Consider the following 21,527-nt stretch of genomic DNA (forward strand, 5'->3'; position numbering starts at 1 on the left):
ATATGCACAACTAGATGACTCAGTCGATGACTTCCATCACTCACTATTTCTTTTGTTTTTTTATTGTTTGAATTATACAATATTTCCTTTTTAATAGATTTGACAAAAAGGACCAACTTGACTGAACCATATAGTTCCACATGTTTAGGGAGGAATTAATCGTTGTATCACTTGACAATGAGGAGAAAATTAGAATATTTAATATAATAAAATACAAAAGAAATAGTGAATGGATGACATCATAGTCTCCTCATTTGCATACCAGCCAGGATGTGCATATAACTGTATTGTGAAATTAGGCGAAACTTTAATTGTCATGACTTTCTTATTTTACATCCAATTTTGATGAAATTTTCAGTTTTATGCTTGTTGGATTTTTCTCTTTTTATTCAAATCAAATTTTTGTTAGGGTGGACTTGTCCTTTAAGATATATCCCATTCACAGTTCCTCAATGGAGTATGGGAATGTGAAGAATTGCTATATTTCTTGCCAAGGTCTGATGCATGTGTATGAATCCCCTTGCGTGTAAAACCACATTGGCTTGAGGACAATCTCCAGGTGTGCAAGTTTGATCTTTTCTTGCAATTTCTTAGGATTTTTGCTGTGCAAGAAAGGTCAGAAAAAAAATCAAATTGCATTTAGATTGTGATAAAAATGTTACTTCCCCTTTTGTACATGTATGACAAGCCTTGTTGTCAGGATGGTTGTTGAAAATCAACAGCAGAAAAGGGAGAGGCATTTCAACATAAAATTTGGATTAAAAACTGAAATTCTAAGAACGATAGTGGACATCATATTTAATCTGTGCATCGATCAAGTAAAACCAATTGCTCTTATTTCATTACCTGAGCACCAGCTAGACTTAGTATTATTTCCCTTGCATGTGGCTGGATTTACCTGTTTTAATGGCAACATTTATTCAATTACGATTTAAAAAATGCATGCCAAAATCAATAGTGTCATATAAAAATGAGACAGGAAAAAAAAGCTTTATTTCTTATTTTCTTTCTTAACTCGTAAAAGCTTAATGAATGACCATCTGGGATTATTTTTATGTTTGATCATACACAATAATCAGGGCAATCAATAATGGACATCGGCCCCACCATGAACTCAGTGATTTACAGGCCCAGGATAACATATCAAAAGGAGAAATTTATGATGGAAAGAGAAGGAAAGAAAAACAAAATTGAGGGAAAGATGTAAAACAGAGAAATACATGTAGTACAAGAAAAGGAAAATGAGGAGTGAAAAATACTAAATCCATGCATGCTATTGCTACACTTGGAAGAAAGGGATTCATGTCATATGGCCTGGTGGGTGTTTCATAAAGCTTTTTGTAAGTCAAGAGTGACTTTAAGAACGACTAATGAACCTTTCTTTCGCGCTAAACCATTGCCAATGAACATTTTGGTGTATACCATTTACCAGGAGAAAGGATCACCAGTCGTACTTGAAGTCGGTCTTAACTTATGAACAGCTTTATGAAATGGCCCCCAAGTGCACTATAATTTCACACTTGTTTCAGACTGATATAGGTTTATAATCATTCAAAGTTGTATTTCCTAAATCAAAACAATTATGGCGAGTATATTGGCTTTTTCCCTTTTTGACCTTTGAATTTATTTCATTGAAGCTTGAACGAAAGCATTTTGGACTTAAGTTGTTTATTAGACTTTCATAATTGCTCAAGTTTTGATGATTTTTTAATTCTCTCTTCCCTCTCTTTTAAATATATGCATAGATGAAAGGTTACAAGGCCTCCAACAGAACAGAAACTTGTGTGTGGCCCATTTTGACATGAGGTCGTAAAACCTTTTTAACTCGGGACATATTTTCATTGGAATTAAAGTATAATCACATGATGATTACGCTTTTGTCTTTTAGGCAAGAGTAATGTTTTATTATTATTAATTTCTCATACTAGTTCATGTGTCCCCCATTGATATGCCAGACAAAGGGCAAGTAAAAAAAGTGAGTTCAAAGAATTTGATCAAGTTTGGATCAAGAAAATAATCTCATGAATACCATTTCTTGAACAAGTTTTGATGTTTTTCTTATTCTCTCTTTTTCTAACCATGTCTCAGTATAATGCATAGATGAAAGGTTACAAGGCCTCCAAGAGTACAGAAACTTATTTGTGGCCCATTTTGACATGAGGTCTGAAACCTTTTGTAACTCGAGGACATGTATATTTTCATGGGAATTAAAGTATAATCACATGATTAAGACACCTTTATGATAGTTTATCACTACCTTCTTAAAACTAGTTTACTGGAAACTAGTTCAGTGGAAACTAGTATAACGTGTAGTGAGAACTGTTAAAGCGATCTTCCAAACCGAATCAGAAAACCACCTCGCGATGTAGTTTTCAAGATCTCTTTGCCTCGTTAAACTGGTTTTAGCGTAAGCCGACACAACCGTTCTTCAGGAAGCGATCTTCGTACATTTTGAGCGCGCTACTCCACATGACAGGTGTAGAATGCCTACGCTGTGGTTTCGGATTTCGCGCGAAACTTGTCACCCCACTGAGAGCGTTTCCATAGCAACAAGATCGCTTTACGTGAAGCGATTTTGAAAACCACTTTCATGTGATCAAATCGGAACGCTAGCCAAGCGATCTTCCAAACTGGTTTCCTGAACGTAATGAGAACAACGCCTAAATTTGTGTTTTTTTAGGCAAGAGTAAAGTGGAACAAAACCTTTTAAACAAGTAGGCTTGTCTCGAAACAGAAAAATCAAAGAATAAGAGCAAAGAAAGTTTGAGAAAAATCGGACAAATAATGAGAAAGTTATGAGCATTTGAATATTGCAATCTTGAATGCCATGGAGATCCTCCAATTGGCAATGCAACAAGGATTTGTGATGTCACATGTGAACATTTTTCCCTTCAAATGGTGGACTATAAAATACCCCAAAATGTCTCTTTTTGCTTTTTCTCATGGTGATACAAACTCTTTATCCATGATATATTCTTTGAAAATCTGTATTACATGCTCTCCTATAGAAAGAACACATGATCTACTGATAGATGTGATAAAAGAGGCAGTTTTAGTGAAATATATACTAAAGTAATGGGGAGAGTTGTTCACAAGTGACATCACACATCTTTGTTGCATTGCCAATGTGAGGATCTCCATAGCATTAGTAATCACAATATTCAAATGCTCATAACTTTCTCATTATTTGCCCGATTTTTCTCAAACTTTTGTTGATCTGTTTCTTTGATTTTTTTGTTTCCACACAAGCTATTCTGTTCCAAAGGTTTCATTCTCCTTTAATTATTATTGATTTCTTATACTAGTTCATTTATACTCCACTAACCTGCCAGACAAAGTGCAAGTAAATAAGAGAGTGAATTCAAAGAATTTGATCAAGTTTGGATCAAGAAAATAATCTCACAAATGCAATTTCTTGAACAAAAATCAAACAATTATTTGTTACTCTCTGGTGGGAATACTTTTCCTTTATTAATTCCTTTTCATTTTTGAATTCCTCTCTTAACATTTGAAGAACAATTCATTCATGAGATGTGTTTATATTACAAGGAAGTGAATCATCGACTATAAGTACTCTTGTAAGCATCATATTAAATGAAACTTGTTGAAAATGAAAGTGATCACTTTTATAGTTTTCTAGAAATAGAAATTTGAGACATCAATCATTCAGTTCATCTAGTTTTCAGTGTTGGACTCTAAAGGCCTACATCTGAAAAAAAAAAAAATCCACCATCAAGAAAAAATATGCATTTTAGTCAGCAATTGTGTGAGTTTGAAATCGTGTCCTGTAATTCAGAAAACATGCTCATTGGGCCATGTCTATCCCATCAACATGTTGATTTATAAAACAAATGGAGAAAAATCAGACAAGCATAAAAGTTCAGGCATTTTTAAGAGCTCAATTATATTGATAAAAAGGTTAAGCACATCCTGGTTAGTGTTAAGGGAGCTGCTGATATCGCACACTCACTTTTTTCTTTTCGTATTTTGTGTAGATTTGTTGAGGAGGATCTCTACAATATAATAAATTATGGGGATCATGATTTTCAGACATACCAAGTCTGGCGCATTATGCACGAGACATTCACATTATCATTTTGATTATTATTTTTGTTTGGCATCACCTGTGCCTGGGAGGCGAAAAGCAAACTGAATGACTGTGACCCACAGATCTCTCCTCCCAATGTAATTTGTTGGGGTAGAGCAGGTGGACCACTACACCGGGGTTTTCCCTAGCGTGCAAAGGTGGTGACTCTCCTCTACACGGGGCCTCCATTTAACATCCTATCCAAGGGAGTGTTTTCCACTGTAACATAGCCTGCATCTATGGAACGGGAGAGACGTTCACACTCAACGCACTGAACCCAGTCATCCGCCCTGGATGGACTCGAACCCACGATCTTTGGTAACAGGCAGACGCTTTAATACCGACTGAGCCAAGATTACAATAGGAACTCCCCTGAAATCTCTTTCTCATGCATGCATCACAGCCTACCCCCTTATACAATGACTGTGATTTCACACCGAGCCACAGAAAATCTCACGCTTAGCTGGTTTTGAACTTGGTGTTTCTGGATTTTGCATGCTCGATTAGGAAGCAAAAAAGTTTTACATTATTGAAGGAAAAATAAAGTGATGTGGAGCAATATGCAATTATTTAGAGCACGTTCCACCTTCTTGCAAATGAACGTGTTGGAAAATTGTGCTGCTCAATCGGAGCAATCAGACATCAATGCCATATTCAGAAGAATGAAATACATGTACATGATTCACTAAATTCATAGTCATGCAGTCTGTTTTGAACTTTCATGAAAAATATACATAGTAGATTACAGTTTGATGACACAAGACTCTCTGACCTACATGTATGGGTAATAATAATAATAATACATGAGATTTGTATAGCGCACTTTCCATCTTGATTAGATGCTCAAAGCGCTTCAGAGCAGAACAACAAAAACTATTTACATATAATACATGTCTGAACAATAAGTCAATGTCTATCAAAAAACACTCTTATACCCCTTTCATAAACCCAATTATGCGGCTAATAGCAGCATAATGTGGTCGTAAAATCGGAGGAGGACCAGAGTTATCCGCATTATTTTGATGCTGCAATTATCTGCATAATAACGGCATCGGGACCAGATTTCGACTTTATGAACGCATTTTCAAATAATGCGGATAATTGCCATGGTGCGGTCACAAGGTCACCCTTTTCCAACACAACTGCATTGGAGGGGGCGTGTGCAGTTGTCATGACGATTATCCGCCTTTTTCAGGACGGGCGCTCGTAAAAATAGTGCGGATTATTTTTGGAGTTTGTGAACGCAATTTTTATTGAATTATTCACATTACTCTTAGGCGGCTAATTGGAGGATGGGTTTATGAAAGGGGTATTATACAGGTATGTTTTCAGGTTGCCCGTGAAGGTGGTCACTGAAGTCTGGGTTTTCAAACTGTGTGGGAGAGAATTCCACAGGCTAGGCCCTGCATGAGCAAAGGCGCGTTCCCCCGCATGATTTCTTAGCAACTGGAATTTGTAAGAGATTAAATGATGAGGATCGTAAATCTCTTGAGGGTTGGTAATTATACCAGCCTCTGATCCATTTTTAATATTCACTCCTCTTAGTTAATACACTATGAATGATAGTTAAACCAATACCAGTCTGTCATAGTTTATTGGTAGCTATATATTGATGATTTGTACACATCTGTTTGCTGTACAAGAATTCCATCTTGTTTTGATCTTCATTGAGCTTACTTTAGAGTTTAGAATCATTCAAATCTGTTTGCATTGTCTCAACAGTGATAACAACTTGAGGTACCTTGAGGTCAGAGTTTTAGTTTCAAATGATAAAAGAAAATTTTCCTTTTTTTATTTCCTAAAGATGGACATTTCATCAAGGCAATGTGCCACTGATAACGCTGATAACTGTTACAAGCTACCGAAATCCAACAGAATTGCTGAAAGCACAATTCGTCAGTAAACAATGACTAAACTGAGCTTAGAGCTAACACTTTGTGAAAACATGCCCTTTGATAATCAATCCTATGACATAATGTATGTGTTTTATCCAACCCTAATATATAAGAAATGACATGTTTGTTTGAAAATAAACTCTGATTAATTTACTTAATGCAGGAGAATTATCGCATGGGTGGTAGCTACCAATGGCCCTCTTTGGAAGACGTTGTTCAGTTCAGACTCAAAGTGCGAAATGTCATCCGGAAGGTTATTGAAGCCACACCCCTCGAACTTCCAGTGACCCAAGATAGTAAATGGGTAAGTATAGCAATGATATTATGTAATATATGACTACATGATTTGGGGGGGGGGCAAGCCTAGGCTCCCAAACCTTTGTTTTTCCAGTAAAAGGAAATTCTATGAGAAAACGCTCCTCGTGACTGATGATATCCCTTTTTTTCAAAAAAAAATGGAAGAAAAATTTGGCCCTTATCAAAGTCATTAATATCTCAGATTGTTTGTAATATAGGTCCCTAGACAATTCTGAGGGTTTAGGCCTATATGTATGGAATCATTATAACGTGGATGCTACAATTTACATCCTTTTATTATTCTCACCTTTCCATGATTTACTATTTATACTGGGGAAATTATCCTACAATCTTACAAAGTCTTCCGATTGATCCAAGCATTCATAACTATGGAAAGCTATGCAGCAATGCCAACACCTAGAATGCATTCATAGTATTAAAATGATTGTATTGGCAAATCATTGCGCTCCTCAATGCTTCCAAAGGGTAATTATATACATAAATTGCAATAGAATTCTGACAGTGATGGATAGACTGATCAATCATTTTTATTTTATTTTCATTTATTGGTTTTTGCAACATTTTTCATAATGAAATTCTGGACAAGAAAATACATATATCTGAAATTTGACATCAAGATAATGAACAATAGTGTTGTATATAAATCATCAAATATATCATACATAAATGAAAAATATTAAGTGGTATTTTCTGTTACACATTAAATAGGATGGTTGCAAGGGTCCTCACAAAAGCAAAGCTTGAAAACGTAACAGCCCTGGAAAATAGCCGAAATAATTAATATCTATTGTCATTAAACGTGCAAGTGCATGAGGGACAGGGAGGGGGGGGGGGGGGCAAGGGAGATGCTTGGTCCTTAGCATGACATGTTAGAAAATAACACGTTTTGTTGTTTGATTTTTAATTTATAAATGTTCTAGATAAAAGTCAATGTCTAATTGAAATAATGATAACAATGATAATGATTTTCTTTTTTTAATTTGTTAGGTATTGGTTTAATTGCAATTCTTTTATAGTTCGTTTAAAGGAATAAAATGATTTTGTCAGCTTGAGTGAATCTGGCAATGCATTCCAAATATCAGGTCCATGATGTCTTAGTCAGTCAGACTGCAGGTCCCAAGAAAGTGGCTTCTTTCATCCAAGTGATATTCATGACTTGAGATGTTTTGCATATTAAATGAGCTTGATGCGGACCAAAACACCTCTTTTCATTCGGTCATTGCTGCTCTAATTGTGCATCAAATTTCATGAATTTGGTACCATTGTAAAGACGAAGAATCATTCTTTCAGGTCATGTGTTTGGATTTATTCCAGGATTATGTAATATAGGTTAAAATTTTGATCTAAAATATGCTACAAAATAAATATTTTCACCTGACAAAAGCTGCTATTTTCACACTTTATTTTTGTTTGAGCCCAAATGATTTTTATATCACGATAAAGCTGAATATGTATGCTTTGAAATAATATAGGTTTCAAAATAAGAATTGGTTTAATCGGGTCAAGATCACACTTTTCATTTGCCAAGTACATAAAGCAGTTTGAAAACAAGAATACCGCACTCTGATTGGTCAAAGAGACCACACAATGGCAAATTCCAACGGTCCCAGTGCCTGGGTTCGTGGGAAGGTCACACTTCCCATGTGGTAATCTCCTCAAATACCCCGCGCCTGTAGTTCTGTGAACCTTATCCAGCCAATCAGAACTCTGGATTTCATGCAAGTACAAAATTTCAGAAATCTCGTCTTGTACCTTGGTGGGAAAAGTGTGATCTTGACCCGATTAAAAGGTGCCGCATATCAAAAGTGGCATTGTGAGAAAGTACAGAAATTCAGCTTTATGGTGATAGAGATATCATTGAGGCTCAAAATAAAAAGTTTTGCACAATTTGCAAAAGAAAACAGGGGAAGAAAATTCAGTTTTGAGGCACATTTTCGGGCCAGAAATTTACTTATTTAACAAAATATTGTATCCAAAATAAATAACCAATATGAAAGAGTAACTTTTACTCTATCTGATGGTGCAATAATATTTCATTTACCTTGAGGTTAAAACAGGTAAATTCTTAGAGAAAGAAAATCTCACGAATCACGAGATTTTGCAAGGAGGAGGATTCAGCCACGAGATGATTTGGATGAATCTGGCCTTTTTGCTCATTAGCATAGGGACCTGCGGTCTGACTGTAGTGTTTTATGTGCAAATAGTGTCCTGGGATTGTTTAAGTGAATATTATTTCATGTTCTTGTTGGATATGAGTGTAAATTGTTATTATATGAAATAAATCCGTGAATGCTGGAGGAAGCATGTTATAATTATATCTATGCATAACAGTGCTATTTGTAAAGTATTAATATCATTTATCTTAAATATTTTCAGACGATAAAAAAGAGGGTCTGTATGTGATAGATATGCAGATTTTGAACAAATTCTAACCGCTTTCTTTTGCAATAAAAGTATATGATCAAGCCTTGTATTGCAGCTATTCCCCCAAATGAGGTTACAGTAGTGAATATAAATGGTAAAATCAATGTATTATACATGTATATCATAACAAGAGATTTCTCTGGTAAGATATTTTTTAATCTTTATAGTATTCCAATTCCTTTAGCTACAGAGGAAGACACGTTGCTTATGTGCGGAGTCCATGATAAATGCTTGTCTATTGTGATACCAAGGAATTTTACGTATTCTTTTTTATCTAAAGGCACATTATCAATTGTTATATCTTGTGTAAAATTTTCATTTCTATGATATGATTGAAAATACATAACATGAGTTTTACTAAAATGTTAAAGTTGAATTAAGAAGACGATTCCAAATATTGAGATATTTACATTAATAGCAACCTTACAACCCCCCAAACACTAATAGGTGATTCGACCCCCCATTTTCTTTTTTCAAAATAGTGAATTTGAACGATTTATCCCTACCCATTTTCCCTGAGTTCGCTCCTGCAATGCCTACCGAGACGGGTGTTCTTTGAGTGTGACGTCACCGGGGGGTATTCGGTCCCGGTGTAGTAAACAAGGCAGTGCCGTTTTGTGTATTATGCACGTACTCCTTCATATGGAATAACTGCAGTTGAAGTTGTATCTGCGAGCCATAGAACTTGCAAAGAGGAAATGATTAAAATATTTGTGGCCGTACTATTATTCCAAATATGTGAATTCCCTCAGAATGATACCATAGACCCTAAAGGAATAATTTCAAGGTGAATAATATGAAATTTGATCGAGATCTTCTCACCAGTCGATAACGTAGCAGACGTGTTATTATGACATATTTATCCGCGTGTGACGCGGCTCTTGCAAAAAAACACAGTTGGTTGCGGAATTGCTTTGTGCCGACCGGCTGCCCGCTCCGGCGCAGCTAGCTGTCGAGCTACCGTACCGTTCTTGTTGTCTTCAACCATAGAGATGTATACTAATTACTATATACATCTTTCTGTCTTCAACTCACTTCCGAATTGCGTTTGTATGTGTGACGGTGACCCCTAGCGTAATTAAATATAGAAAACAACTCAGAAGGCCGAGAAAGAATACTATACGTTTGGTTCAAGATTGTTCTGTGGAATGAGCTATGAGTGGAAATGATCCAGAGGATATAAAAGTGGAGTCAAAGACAAAAGAAAAGAAGAAAAAACGCCAGCGGATCGCTGCATGGCCATGAACTAAGTCGACATACCAGACCATAACAGTACACTCAATGCCTGGGTGTTGTGTGTACTAGTATTATGCGTTCAGCGCGCGCTGAGCTAGCCGCCGGAATTACTTTCCAGCTACTCACTTGATTGAACATCGTGATAAAATAAATGAGAAATAGTGAAAATATCATTCAATAACTCACCGTTTGCTATCTTACATCATGATTGAAGAGTTCATGGTGGTTATTCATACTGTTTTTTATACAGGGAAAGTAAAGATTTGTACGTATCAGTCCTATTTGTTTGATTTGAGTTGCTTTGAAAAAAAATTGTAAAATATCTTTCTCTCTCTGCATAGCATTTCTGTATGACATTCAGGCACCTCTTATACTAAATTCCCCCCGGTGACGTCACACTCCGAGTGACTTTTCTGTACACTCGTCTCTCGGGCTCTGACAGGTGGCTAATTTCATAGACTTTCAAAGCAAAATATCGAGAAGGCAGAGGATTATTGTGACATGCTATGTGTTTGAACAACTTATATATACTATATATTGTATGTAGAACCTATATTTATGGAAACTCACCCCCTTCTTAATTCAACTTTAAGAGATAACTTATTACATTTAAACCATGATGAAACTTTATTTGATTCTAAATTCATTATATTTATCAATTCTGGTAAGTTCTTGTGAGATAACAAAATATTAGTATCATTGGCGAATATGATGAAAGACAGAATGGAAGATGAATTTACTATATCATTAATGTATACTAAAAATAACAAAGGTCCCAGAATAGAACCCTGCGGGACGCCGCAATTGATAAAAGATACAGGAGATTTAACATCATCGATAGAAACGTATTGTTGCCTATTGGAAAGATAACTCTTAATCCATGACCAAGCAATGCCCCTTATCCCGTAGTTATACAACTTATGAAGTAAAATACCATGGTCAATGGTATCAAAAGCTTTACTTAGGTCCATAAATAACTCTGTGTAAGATGGGGCCCTGATGTCAAGAAGTAATTGTGACAATATTAGGGCCTAAACAATTTATTATTGAAGATTTTGAAAAAATCTCAAAGAATATCAGGGGAGCGTTGAATCAACATTTCTTTCCGTCAAGTTGTCAGATCTGACAACTTTCCTTGAATCTGATTGGCTGAGAAGCACCGTTACTATGGTAACTCTCAGATAAAAGTAGACTTATCGGATTAAAGTCCGACAGTTCCTTTCATGAAATGATCTCCAGAGCTATTAATTTTTCATTAAAAATCCTGTTTAACACATCATTATAAAAGCAAAGAAGTGTTTAAAACTATGAATAACTATTTGTTATACCTGTTTCTTATCGTTGCAGTGGGGCCTTTTCATGGGCTTTGAGCATGAGAGAATCCACATTGAGACCTCATCTGTCTTAATCCGTCAGTTACCTATATCCATGGTCAGAAAGCCTGCTGACTGGGTCTCTGGACCTGTCACATTTGGTGAGGTTTTGTTTGAATTCTGTCCATTGTATTATATATATTGTATTATATATTGTATTGATATTAGATGAGACCCCAATTGCTGCACTAAACTTTGAAATGTATATATTACATTGTTTTAAATTGAGTTTATTTAATACAGCTAGATAAAGTCTTGTATGCATAACAATTGAACTTATGTCAACCTAAGCGAACACATATAGGATTTATTTACTCTGTTGTTGAACACACCCCCAACCTTATCATTATGTTTGTTTGCATTGTTGATAATTTTTCTACAAGTAATGAAAGATTACATAGTTATGATATATCATACCTTATGTTATCTGCCGCCAAGCATGATTTGATAACAAATAAAACAGTGATTATGTGCGTCCTGACTCTTCCCAGTCTCTAGTGTTGTGGTCCTGGCCTTTAATTTGTCTTCAAAGGAAAATGTTGCATTTTGATCTGGCAAAGTCAGGAAGACGTCAAATAACTGCTAGGCACCCATTCATATCACATGGGTTGAGTGCAGTTTAATATGGTTGAATTCCTTGATGGCAACCTATACTCCTCAAGATGAAGGGGGGGGGGAGGGGGGTAATCTTTATGCGTTATCCCTCTCCATAAAAGATATGACGTCATACACCAGTGGTGGCCATGACCATGGGTGCGATAGAAATTTAGGTTCATAATCTCATGAAAAGAATCATTTAAGAAGCATAGACACTAGGCCTGGGACGAATACCCTTTTTGCCATTCGATTGTTCGCCAGAGTAAACAATCGATTAGTTCGATTAATCGGGATTCCTGGAATATCAGAAATCACACACACAAAAGTTGACCTACTTCCATGACCTACCGGTAGCTGCGCTAACTGGTACATGTATGATGGGAGTGGAACTAGGAATAAATGCATTGTATGTACATACAAGGAACATGTACTTGCTCTGTTTTGTCATTTATCCCGCCCTCACTGCACACAATGAACGAATAGCAAAGGAGATTGAGAACTGTGCGTGACCGCTATATGGTGCATGGATGTGTTGTATGTATTAGCTATGCTTGCACTTGCTCTGGTATGTCATAAATCCCGTCCATGAGTGCACACAATGGACGAATAACAAGGAGTTTGAGAACTATGTGCGTGACCTCTAGAATGCATGGATGTGTTGTATGTATGTATTGCGTATGTTAGTACTTGCGCTGATATGAACATATATACATGTAGGTCCCGCCCATGAGCCCATTCCAAGAACGAATAGCAAAGGAGATTGAGAATTGTGCGTGACTGTGAATGGACGTGTTGTATGTATTGCGCTGATGCGAACGTAGATCCCGCCCACAAGCCCATTCAAAGAACGAATAGCGAAGGAGATTGAGAACTGCGCGTGACTGGGAATGGATGTGTTGTATGTCTTACGTATGTTAGTACTTGCGCTGATGAGAACGTAGATCCCGCCCATGAGCCCAACTCAAAGAACGAATAGCAAAGGAGATTGAGAACTGCGCGTGACTAATTTTGCGGGGGCCTATTTCGTCGGCGGTTCTAGTTGGTTTAATAGGCTCTGCCTCAAAACTACCTCGTACAGTGACAATGCTTTCGCGCACGTGGTAAGTCACTGATATTGTTTGAGTGGGCGGGTATAACATAATAAAGCAAGTTCGATACTGAGGTGTGGCTTCTCAGGACTGATTCAGAGGATTCGCGTACAAGTTAACTATTATGGCAATATGGGCGTATTTGTTAGCACTTTTGGAATGATTATTGGGCGTGGCTGTAATCACATACAATGTATAATGAGCAAACTGAGCTCACCCGACTCAGTGCGTCCAGCACAGCGCCTATAGAGACGTACGTGCACATCAGCCCAACACATCTGAATTGTGCGCGGTCGCCGCGGCTTAGTCGTCATTGTGTGTCATGAAAGAGATACGATCTTTGGAATTCGTTAATTTTAGCATAATTTTCATTTGATATCTTGCACTTTGTTTTCAAAAATCTAAGTTTACAGTCATGTACTTTTGATAATCGAATGTTTCAAATCAGTAATCATCATCTGGCGAACATTCGATTAGTGTAAAAAGTAACATTCGAGTGCCGATTGTTGGCAAACTGATCGAATGCTTCGATGGATCGAATTTTACTCCCAGGCCTAATAGACACATTATCTCTCTTTTTCTAAGAATGCATAATTAGGTTGTGTTTGCATAAAAGTTGGTCACTAAGTGTGCAGAGTTTCAGTTACATGTATTAAAGTGAGCCAGTGTTGGTTGACATTACATGTAGTTGACTTTAACTGGATAATTAGTGTCCTTTTCAAAGAACCCACAACCCTATTCTTGAGTTAACTGTGTATGCTTCTATCAAAGAACTAAATGATTAAATGACTAATTGATTAGTTTGTTCTATTCTACCAGGTGAGAGCCCTATGAAGAACCCCTTTATACCAGTGGAGGCTACAGAGGTGTTGATGGGCAAACCTAGGGACTTCCCCTCCTATGGCTGGGATAATGAATATCCACAACTTCATTCCAGGTATGATAATAACACACCAGTTTATGCATACCTGCATTTTATAGTGCTCAATTAATGAGGAAATTATACCCTTTTTACACAGGATTTTCTTAGCCCCGGACTATCGCTAATCCGGTACTATCCTTAACCCCGTACAATTTTTTTCCTTTTCACACATGCCAAATTGTTATTGCTACCCCCGGATAAGGAATGCTTGCTTTTCACACACGAAACTCGCTAACCCCGGATTAGTGGTAGCTCATGAATATTAACGAGCGCACTAAGGGGTCATGCATTCATTGGCCCGTATTCTGAAGTCGGGTTTAACTTAAACTCAGGTTTAATGTTGTGGTTTAAGTATGGACAGCCAATTGTTACATAATCACTAACAGTAGATATATCATACTTCAGCTCATTCGGCTCTCAAATCATTCATAATTGTGTAGGAAGTATAAATAGATGATTGTCTTCACCATCGATGAATGAGAAAAGAGCACAGTAAACATAGGAAACATACAACTTAATAAAAATTTTGATACTTTTGGCTTCCCATACTTAAACCACAACTTTAAACCTGAGTTTAAGTTAAACCCGACTTCAGAATACGGGCCATTGTGTTTATGGCGTGCGCTTTTTCTCATCGCCGTGTTTGCTGTTCATGAATATTCATTATGCTTACCTCTGATTGGACAACAGGGCCGGCTCTGTTGCGGGGCATGAATGGGAGCGCTAAGCCCACTTTCGTTTTACACTAGCGATCTTAACCCCGTACTATCGCTCTTAGCACCGCAATTGCTTGGATAACCCTGCTTTTTTGCAGGGCCAAATAATCCCGTACTAAAGGTGGGGTTAGCCCACTTTGCAAAAATGATGTGTAAAAACAAAGTGGGCTAAGCTTAACCCCGTACTATAGGTGGGGCTAAATGGCAATTTAGCCCCACCTATAGTACGGGGTAAAGGAAATTTTAACGTGTGTAAAAAGGGTATTAATGTCTAACCTACTATTAATTGGAGTATATAATGAGATAGAGACAGAGAGTGAGTTTTTCTTTCAGAAATGGATGTAAACTATGTGTTAGATTTTGCCCAGTTTCATAAACATGTTATGAGCAACATGGGGGCTTGAAAAACAGGAAGCTGATCAGGTCATATTTCTTTCAAATGATATAATTTTATTTTAATAGAATTCAAAATATTCCATTGCTTCAATATTTCAATGCGATAAAATGTGGTTTGACTCCTCATTAAGCATTTGGATTCAATGTTACTGTAAATTAATGTGATTTAATATTAGTTTTGTATTAAAATAAATTCTTGGCATAGACTTGGCCTTGAACTTCTTGACATCCGTTTAGTAGGATGCCAAACAAGTATAATTGAAACAGTGTTTGCTTTACATTTGATTGAAACAAGTTTTGCATGTGTATGAGTCATGTTAATTACTGTTAATTTTGTTTCAGTATTTCGATTTTGCCCCCAAATTATCACCCCAAAATAACTGCTTTCAGCCATCACAATACTACTTTGCTGTTAATGCATAGCCATCCCTCTATTTATGCAGAGTGAGTCTTTCAATTGGTTGATATGTGCTTTATATCACAGAAAAGAGACAGAATCTTGAATCATTGTTGTAATAATGATTGTCGCGCAACATTTTTTGACTGCGCCGCTCGCTGACAATTCTGCGTCACCCGGGTACGTGGTTCCGAAATTACGCAACATTATGTAAGTGCATGTCAGACCAAAAATTGCTCAAAAACATGATTTTGTGTACAAAGTCAATGCAAATTGTGGTTTCAACCAAAAATCATAAATGTATGATTATTTTTAGTTTTTCTGGTCTAAATGTATTTATTTTATGCTTTTTATAATCTCAGAAGAGTCCCCAACAAATTTTATTTAAAAAAAAAGGTCAAAAAACAAAGAAATACATAAGAAATTGCAAAAAACAATAAACTACATAAGAAAATGATTTGATATCGCCATTTTGTTCATGTACACTTGCAAAGAACACCACACAGATTTTCTATACCAAAAATTAGAACATTTGGAGCTTTATTTAGGGAGTTAGAGAAAAAATATGATTTCACATACTAATTACACATAGATTAGTATAATCACTTAAGGACGTTCCACAGCTAAAATGAAGTCCATGTCATTTTAACAAAATTTTGCAGAGAGTTACTTTGGTATCTATGCATTATGAAAATGGAAAAAATGATATAGGTTCATGTGCTTATTTTTTTTCTACAGGACTTCAAAGTCGCCGTATTTGAATGATATGAAATTTTGCGTAATCAAGAGAATTCTGCCTCTCTTAGACCTCACGAATTCACCAAATGAGTTTAAATCATCTTTACTCTGTTGATATTGCATCAAACTTCTTCAAACTTTCAGGATATGTAACTAAGTGGATACCAAACTAGATAGTATATTTTAATTGGCAAAACTATATCCATTTGAGTCAGCAGCGCCCTCATTTGACAAGAATGGTGCATAAACTTCCAAAAACAAATCTTCAAAAGACGTGAATCTACTCGAAAAATTAAAAAAGTATAGTTTAAGCTGTACTTTATTAAAAAAACCATGTCATTTTCATCAGATTTGCCAAAATTGTAGAGGAATGCATTGCAAAAGTGTAGGAAAGTTAAAAATATGGGGTCCATGTGCTCGTTTTTAAACTATCAGTGTCCAAAGTGTTGCAAGTTGGCTTGAAAATCGCCTAAAATGCGCCGAAAACGTGCAAAAGGCTAATAAAAGCGTCTAAAATGCGAATGGTTCTGTAATTCTGCTCCCAAACACTCAAAATCCATGTCATTTTCATTATACTCTCTAGATTTGTAGAGAAATATATTCTGAAGGCGTTAAAACATGAAAAATATGGGGTCTATGTGCTCGTTTTTAAACTATCAGTGTCTAAAATATTGCGAGTTGGCTTGAAACAGTCTAAAATGCGCCTAAAACGGGCAAGGGATTAATACCGTCCAAATTGTCTAAAATACAAATGGTTCCGTAGTTCTGCTCCCAAACATTCAAAATCCAAGTGATTTTCATCATTCTCTCTAGGCTTGTAGAGGACTATATTCTGAAGACGTTAAAATATTAATAATATGGGGTCCATGTGCTCGTTTTCGAATTATTAGTGTCCAAAGTATTGCTAGTTGGCTTGAAACAGCACAAAATGCGCAGAAAACAAGCAATTTAAGTCTGATAATACCGTCGAAAATGGTTCCGTAGTCTGCATACTTCCAAACATTGAAAATCCATGTCATTTTCATCATTCTTTGCACATAGATACTTAAGCAACTGAATATTTAAATTATGCAAAAATTAATATGGGTTCATGTGCTTGATGTTTTGCTATAGAGCTTCAAATTTTACCCAAATTAATGTTCTTAAGAATTGCGCATTCAAAATAATTTGGCATTTTTGAACCTCACGAGATCACAACAATGAATATAAAGCTCTGTTACTCAGTCAGAATCCATGAAAATTTCGTCAAATTTTGCAATATAATTAATAATTGTATCCTTATAAAAAGATGGATAATCTATTTATATTGATATAAATTGTTTGCTCTTTTAAGTCTAACAGCACTCTCAGTTCTTAGAAATTGCGCGAAAGATAACAAAACTCAACCTAAAAAAAAAAAAAAAAATTCAATAACAACTTGAAAAGAACAAGAAGTGCTGCAGTTTATTCAAAACCCATGTCATTTTCACCAAACTTTGCAAAGTTGTATGGGAAGTTATATCTAAGAGATGCAAACATTAAAAATTATGGGTTCATGTGCTTGTTTTCAAACTATCAGTACTTTTATTAGAGCAAATGTGCTTTTAAATCATCCAAAAACGCACCAAAAGCTGTGTATCTATGTTAGAAAAATTCCAAACCACTCGATCATTTTATTTAAACTCGGGGTCATAATCGTCACACTTGCAGCACTACAAAGTATTTTGAAATTGTAGAGGAATTTTAAAAAAGGTCCATGGAATAATTCCAATTCATTAGCTTCATAACATAACACATCGGATCTGCATTAGTGCAGATAAGGAGAAAAATCAGCTCATACCTACAGCTGATTAATCACCTGTTCATCCATTGTGAAGTCAGCGCGCGGAGTGTAAAATATGCGCAGATCATGATGCGCACAAACATAACTGTGGAACTTCCTTAATAGCAATTCGCATGAAAAAAATTACTACACAATTTTGTAGATTATGTCCTAGACAAACCCCTCCCCGGCCATATGACCTCCCAAAATACCCCGGCTTAGATAGGGTTAAATAATCGGACCTTTCACACACTCACTCAAAAACTGTGATTTGAATTTGAAAGGTCACATGAGCCCTGGCCCCCAAAAGATGTTTTGAAGGTCAAGCCTCTCACACTAAAAATTTGTACCGTATTTTGAGTAAAACTTAACTGGAATTCACCTCTGGAGTAGAATTTGTGATTGTGATTCTAATCATGTTCTAGTTTGGTTTCACATGTGCTAAATATTTGTCATTAGCCTTATTTTTCACTGGAATCATCATTCAAATTACAATTTTACTTCCGTGTGAAAGGGTGGTAAGTCTACAGAGCTATGAAATCTAATAGGCCTGTGATTCAAATTTATGGATGTATCTTTCTTGGTAATCTCCAAGGTATACCATTAACATGGTATCAATAAATAGATTACATGTATAAGGACTTGTGTTTTGCATAAATTATTTGTTTTGTGTCTGGCAAGCCTGTAGGAGCTTTTAGGTTGTGAAGTAAAACCTTGGTTTAAAATAGATTAATTTGAATATCTTGGGAAATCAAAGTGCGCTGATTTATGATATTTGTCCTGGTTTGAATTGATAACAATGTACACAACTTTTAATACGATAAATGAATTATATAAGAATGATGAACCATTAAAAACTGATCAAAACTTAAAGAGCAGATTCTGTTATGAATGCAAAGAGTTTGAACCGGCAGAATTCATGCATGAAGGGGCATGATGGTGTATAGCATTCCATTGCAAAGTATACATTTTTTCATCTATTAGTATTTACTAGACCATATCGACTAGATTACATCAACGTGCAAAACCATCAATCAGAAGCTCATAAGAATAGTAATACAATAAATGTCATGCACAGCTAGGTAATAGTACTCACTTCAGTTATTGCTTTGAAAAACTATTCAAATTTTGTAAATGCCAGATACAAAGGAGAAAAATAACAAAGAATTGAACAGGTTCAAAGCGATCATGTATGAAGGGGCTACCTTTGAGGTACCGATATGGATAATTTTACATCTTTGCAAGAACAAAGTTTGACTTGCAGTAAACCTCTGTTCACATGGGATATGGCTATTTTAATTCTATTCATTTCAGTTCAATTTGAGTCAATCCAATTCAATTTATTTCTTTAATTTCCAATTCAAACGTAATACAAGGTAATGGTACGCAGGATTTTTTAAGGGGGGGGCAGTTTTCAAGCTGAAAGAAATGTTGACAACCCCCCAAAAAGAGTCTTCACCATAAATCTAATGGTATCAAAACAAATTTAAGGGGGGGGGGGCGGTTTGAACATTTTTAACACCCCAACCCCGACCCCCCATGCGTACGCCACTGAATCAGAAACAAATTAACAGATTGACATTTTAAAGAAAACAATATGAAACAGAGCATATTTGAATGGACATGAAGGGGGGGGGGTTCTACGAACAGCAATGCTTTAAAAGTATGGATTTCATAGCTATCAAAGAGCCAGCTTCATGCCCGAGATATCACAGCCACCTTAGGCTCGAGGTTGTCTAGATAACAAAAGGCCATTTTTAACTCGCCAGGGGATGGCAAAGTATAATGATAAAACTGTTAAGGTTATAGCATTAATAATTTCTTATCATGTGCTGGGACAGTCCTATCAGTGGGATCTGCAGTAAAGTCAGCAAAACACTTGGCTTCCTTCAAAGAAATCTAAAAAATAATCTCTACAAAGATCAAGGAGAAAGCCTTTGTGAGACCTGTACTGAGTATGCCTCCTCAGTTCTACAAAGAAACACATTGATAATAGAGCTGGAGTCTGTACAGAGAGACGTGCTGCATGTTTTGTCATGAAAAAGTACCACAAAACTTAAAGTGTTAGTGAGATGATTAAGACCCTCGGCTGGCAGACTCTACAGCAGAGAAGAAAGATCACACGCCTTTCCAAGCTCTTCAAAATAACCAACAATCTTGCACATTGCCCAATAATTAACTCAAAACTTGTCCCACTACCAACTCGTCTACGTCGTTCTTACAACAGACAGTTCAGCTGATCACCTGTAGAACTCAGTACAGAGGATCTTCATTCTTGCCTCGCACTGTGAAGGACTGGAACGGGCTACCAGCTGAGGTAGTGGATGCTGCAACCCTTGACACATTTGTGACAGGGGTCAGCAAGTAAACGACATTCACCAGCAATGTATTTTTTATCTAAAAAAAAAATCAAATGTTTCAACAGTACACGAGGATATCGCAGACAAGGTCAAGTGAACTTTCTTCAATTTTTGCCATAATAATCAACACTTTGATTGTGGGCATCAACGGAAAGACAGGACAAGATATCATGTTGCCCATCTGTAGTGGATTGTTTTGTGCACCATATGTCATGATTTTGCTTTGATTCATTTGAAGATTTTTATATTATAACTTAAAAAAAATCATCGAAGTAATTAGTTTTGAAAGTTTTGAATTGAAGCGACATATGTTAGATTACACTATGTAATATTGGTGATTGTCATCTCAGTCTTCCACATATCTGGTCAGAATCTATTTGTTATTATGGTACTAATTATGGTACCAACTAACCCTATGAGTTGACTTTAAAGCATATACAGAGGAGGATTGTGAGATCCTAAGATTGGCTTTTCAAAATAGTTTATGCTAGGCAGTAGGCATACAGTTGTGCTCACAGTTAGTGAACTCTACAACGAAATGTATTCCTGTATGCTGAGTGTTCAATAGGTCGGCACCAACACTACAATGTTCGGCGAGCCCAGAGAAACAAACTATTTAAAGGTCAAGTCCACCGCAGGAAAATGCTGACTTGAATAAATAGAGAAAAATCAACCTAGCATAGTGCTGAAAATTTCATCAAAATCGGATGTAAAATAAGAAAGTTATGATATTTTAAAGTTTCGCTTATTTTTCACAAAACAGTGATATGCACAACTAGGTGAGTCAGTCAATGATGCCCATTTCTCACTCTTTCTTTTGTTTTTTATTGTGTGAATTATACAATATTTCATTTTTTATAGATTTGACAATAAGGACCAACTTGACTGAACCATGTAGTATTAAACAATGCTAATTCCGCATGTTCAGGGAGGAATTAATTGTTGTATCACTTGACAATGAGGAGAAAATTAGAATATTTCATATAGTAAAATACAAAAGAAATAGCGAGTGTATGACGTCATAGTCTCTTCATTTGCATACCAGCCAGGATGTGCATATAACTGTTTTGTGAAATTAAGCGAATCTTTAAAATGTCATAACTTTCTTATTTTACATCCGATTTTGATGAAATTTTCAGTGTTATGCTTGTTGGATTTTTCTCTTTTAATTCAAATCAT

General features: G+C 36.1%; 1 protein-coding gene across 2 annotated transcripts in view; it reads left to right on the forward strand.

Moving 5' to 3' along the window:
- Window positions 1-6,150: 6,150 nt before the first annotated feature.
- Window positions 6,151-21,527, forward strand: part of LOC129271252 (uncharacterized) — a 40,137-nt gene continuing 24,760 nt past the window's right edge. For both annotated transcript variants that reach the window (XR_010295064.1, XM_064106414.1), the window contains exons 1-3: window positions 6,151-6,286; window positions 11,308-11,434; window positions 13,838-13,955. Coding sequence is in view for 1 of the 2 variants with exons in the window: in XM_064106414.1 (XP_063962484.1) it covers window positions 6,158-6,286; window positions 11,308-11,434; window positions 13,838-13,955 (374 nt within the window). In the remaining variant the exon portion in view is untranslated. The remainder of the gene's footprint in view (window positions 6,287-11,307; window positions 11,435-13,837; window positions 13,956-21,527) is intronic.

The sequence above is a fragment of the Lytechinus pictus genome, chromosome 11, assembly GCF_037042905.1.
Source record: "Lytechinus pictus isolate F3 Inbred chromosome 11, Lp3.0, whole genome shotgun sequence".
Lineage (NCBI taxonomy): Eukaryota > Metazoa > Echinodermata > Echinoidea > Temnopleuroida > Toxopneustidae > Lytechinus > Lytechinus pictus.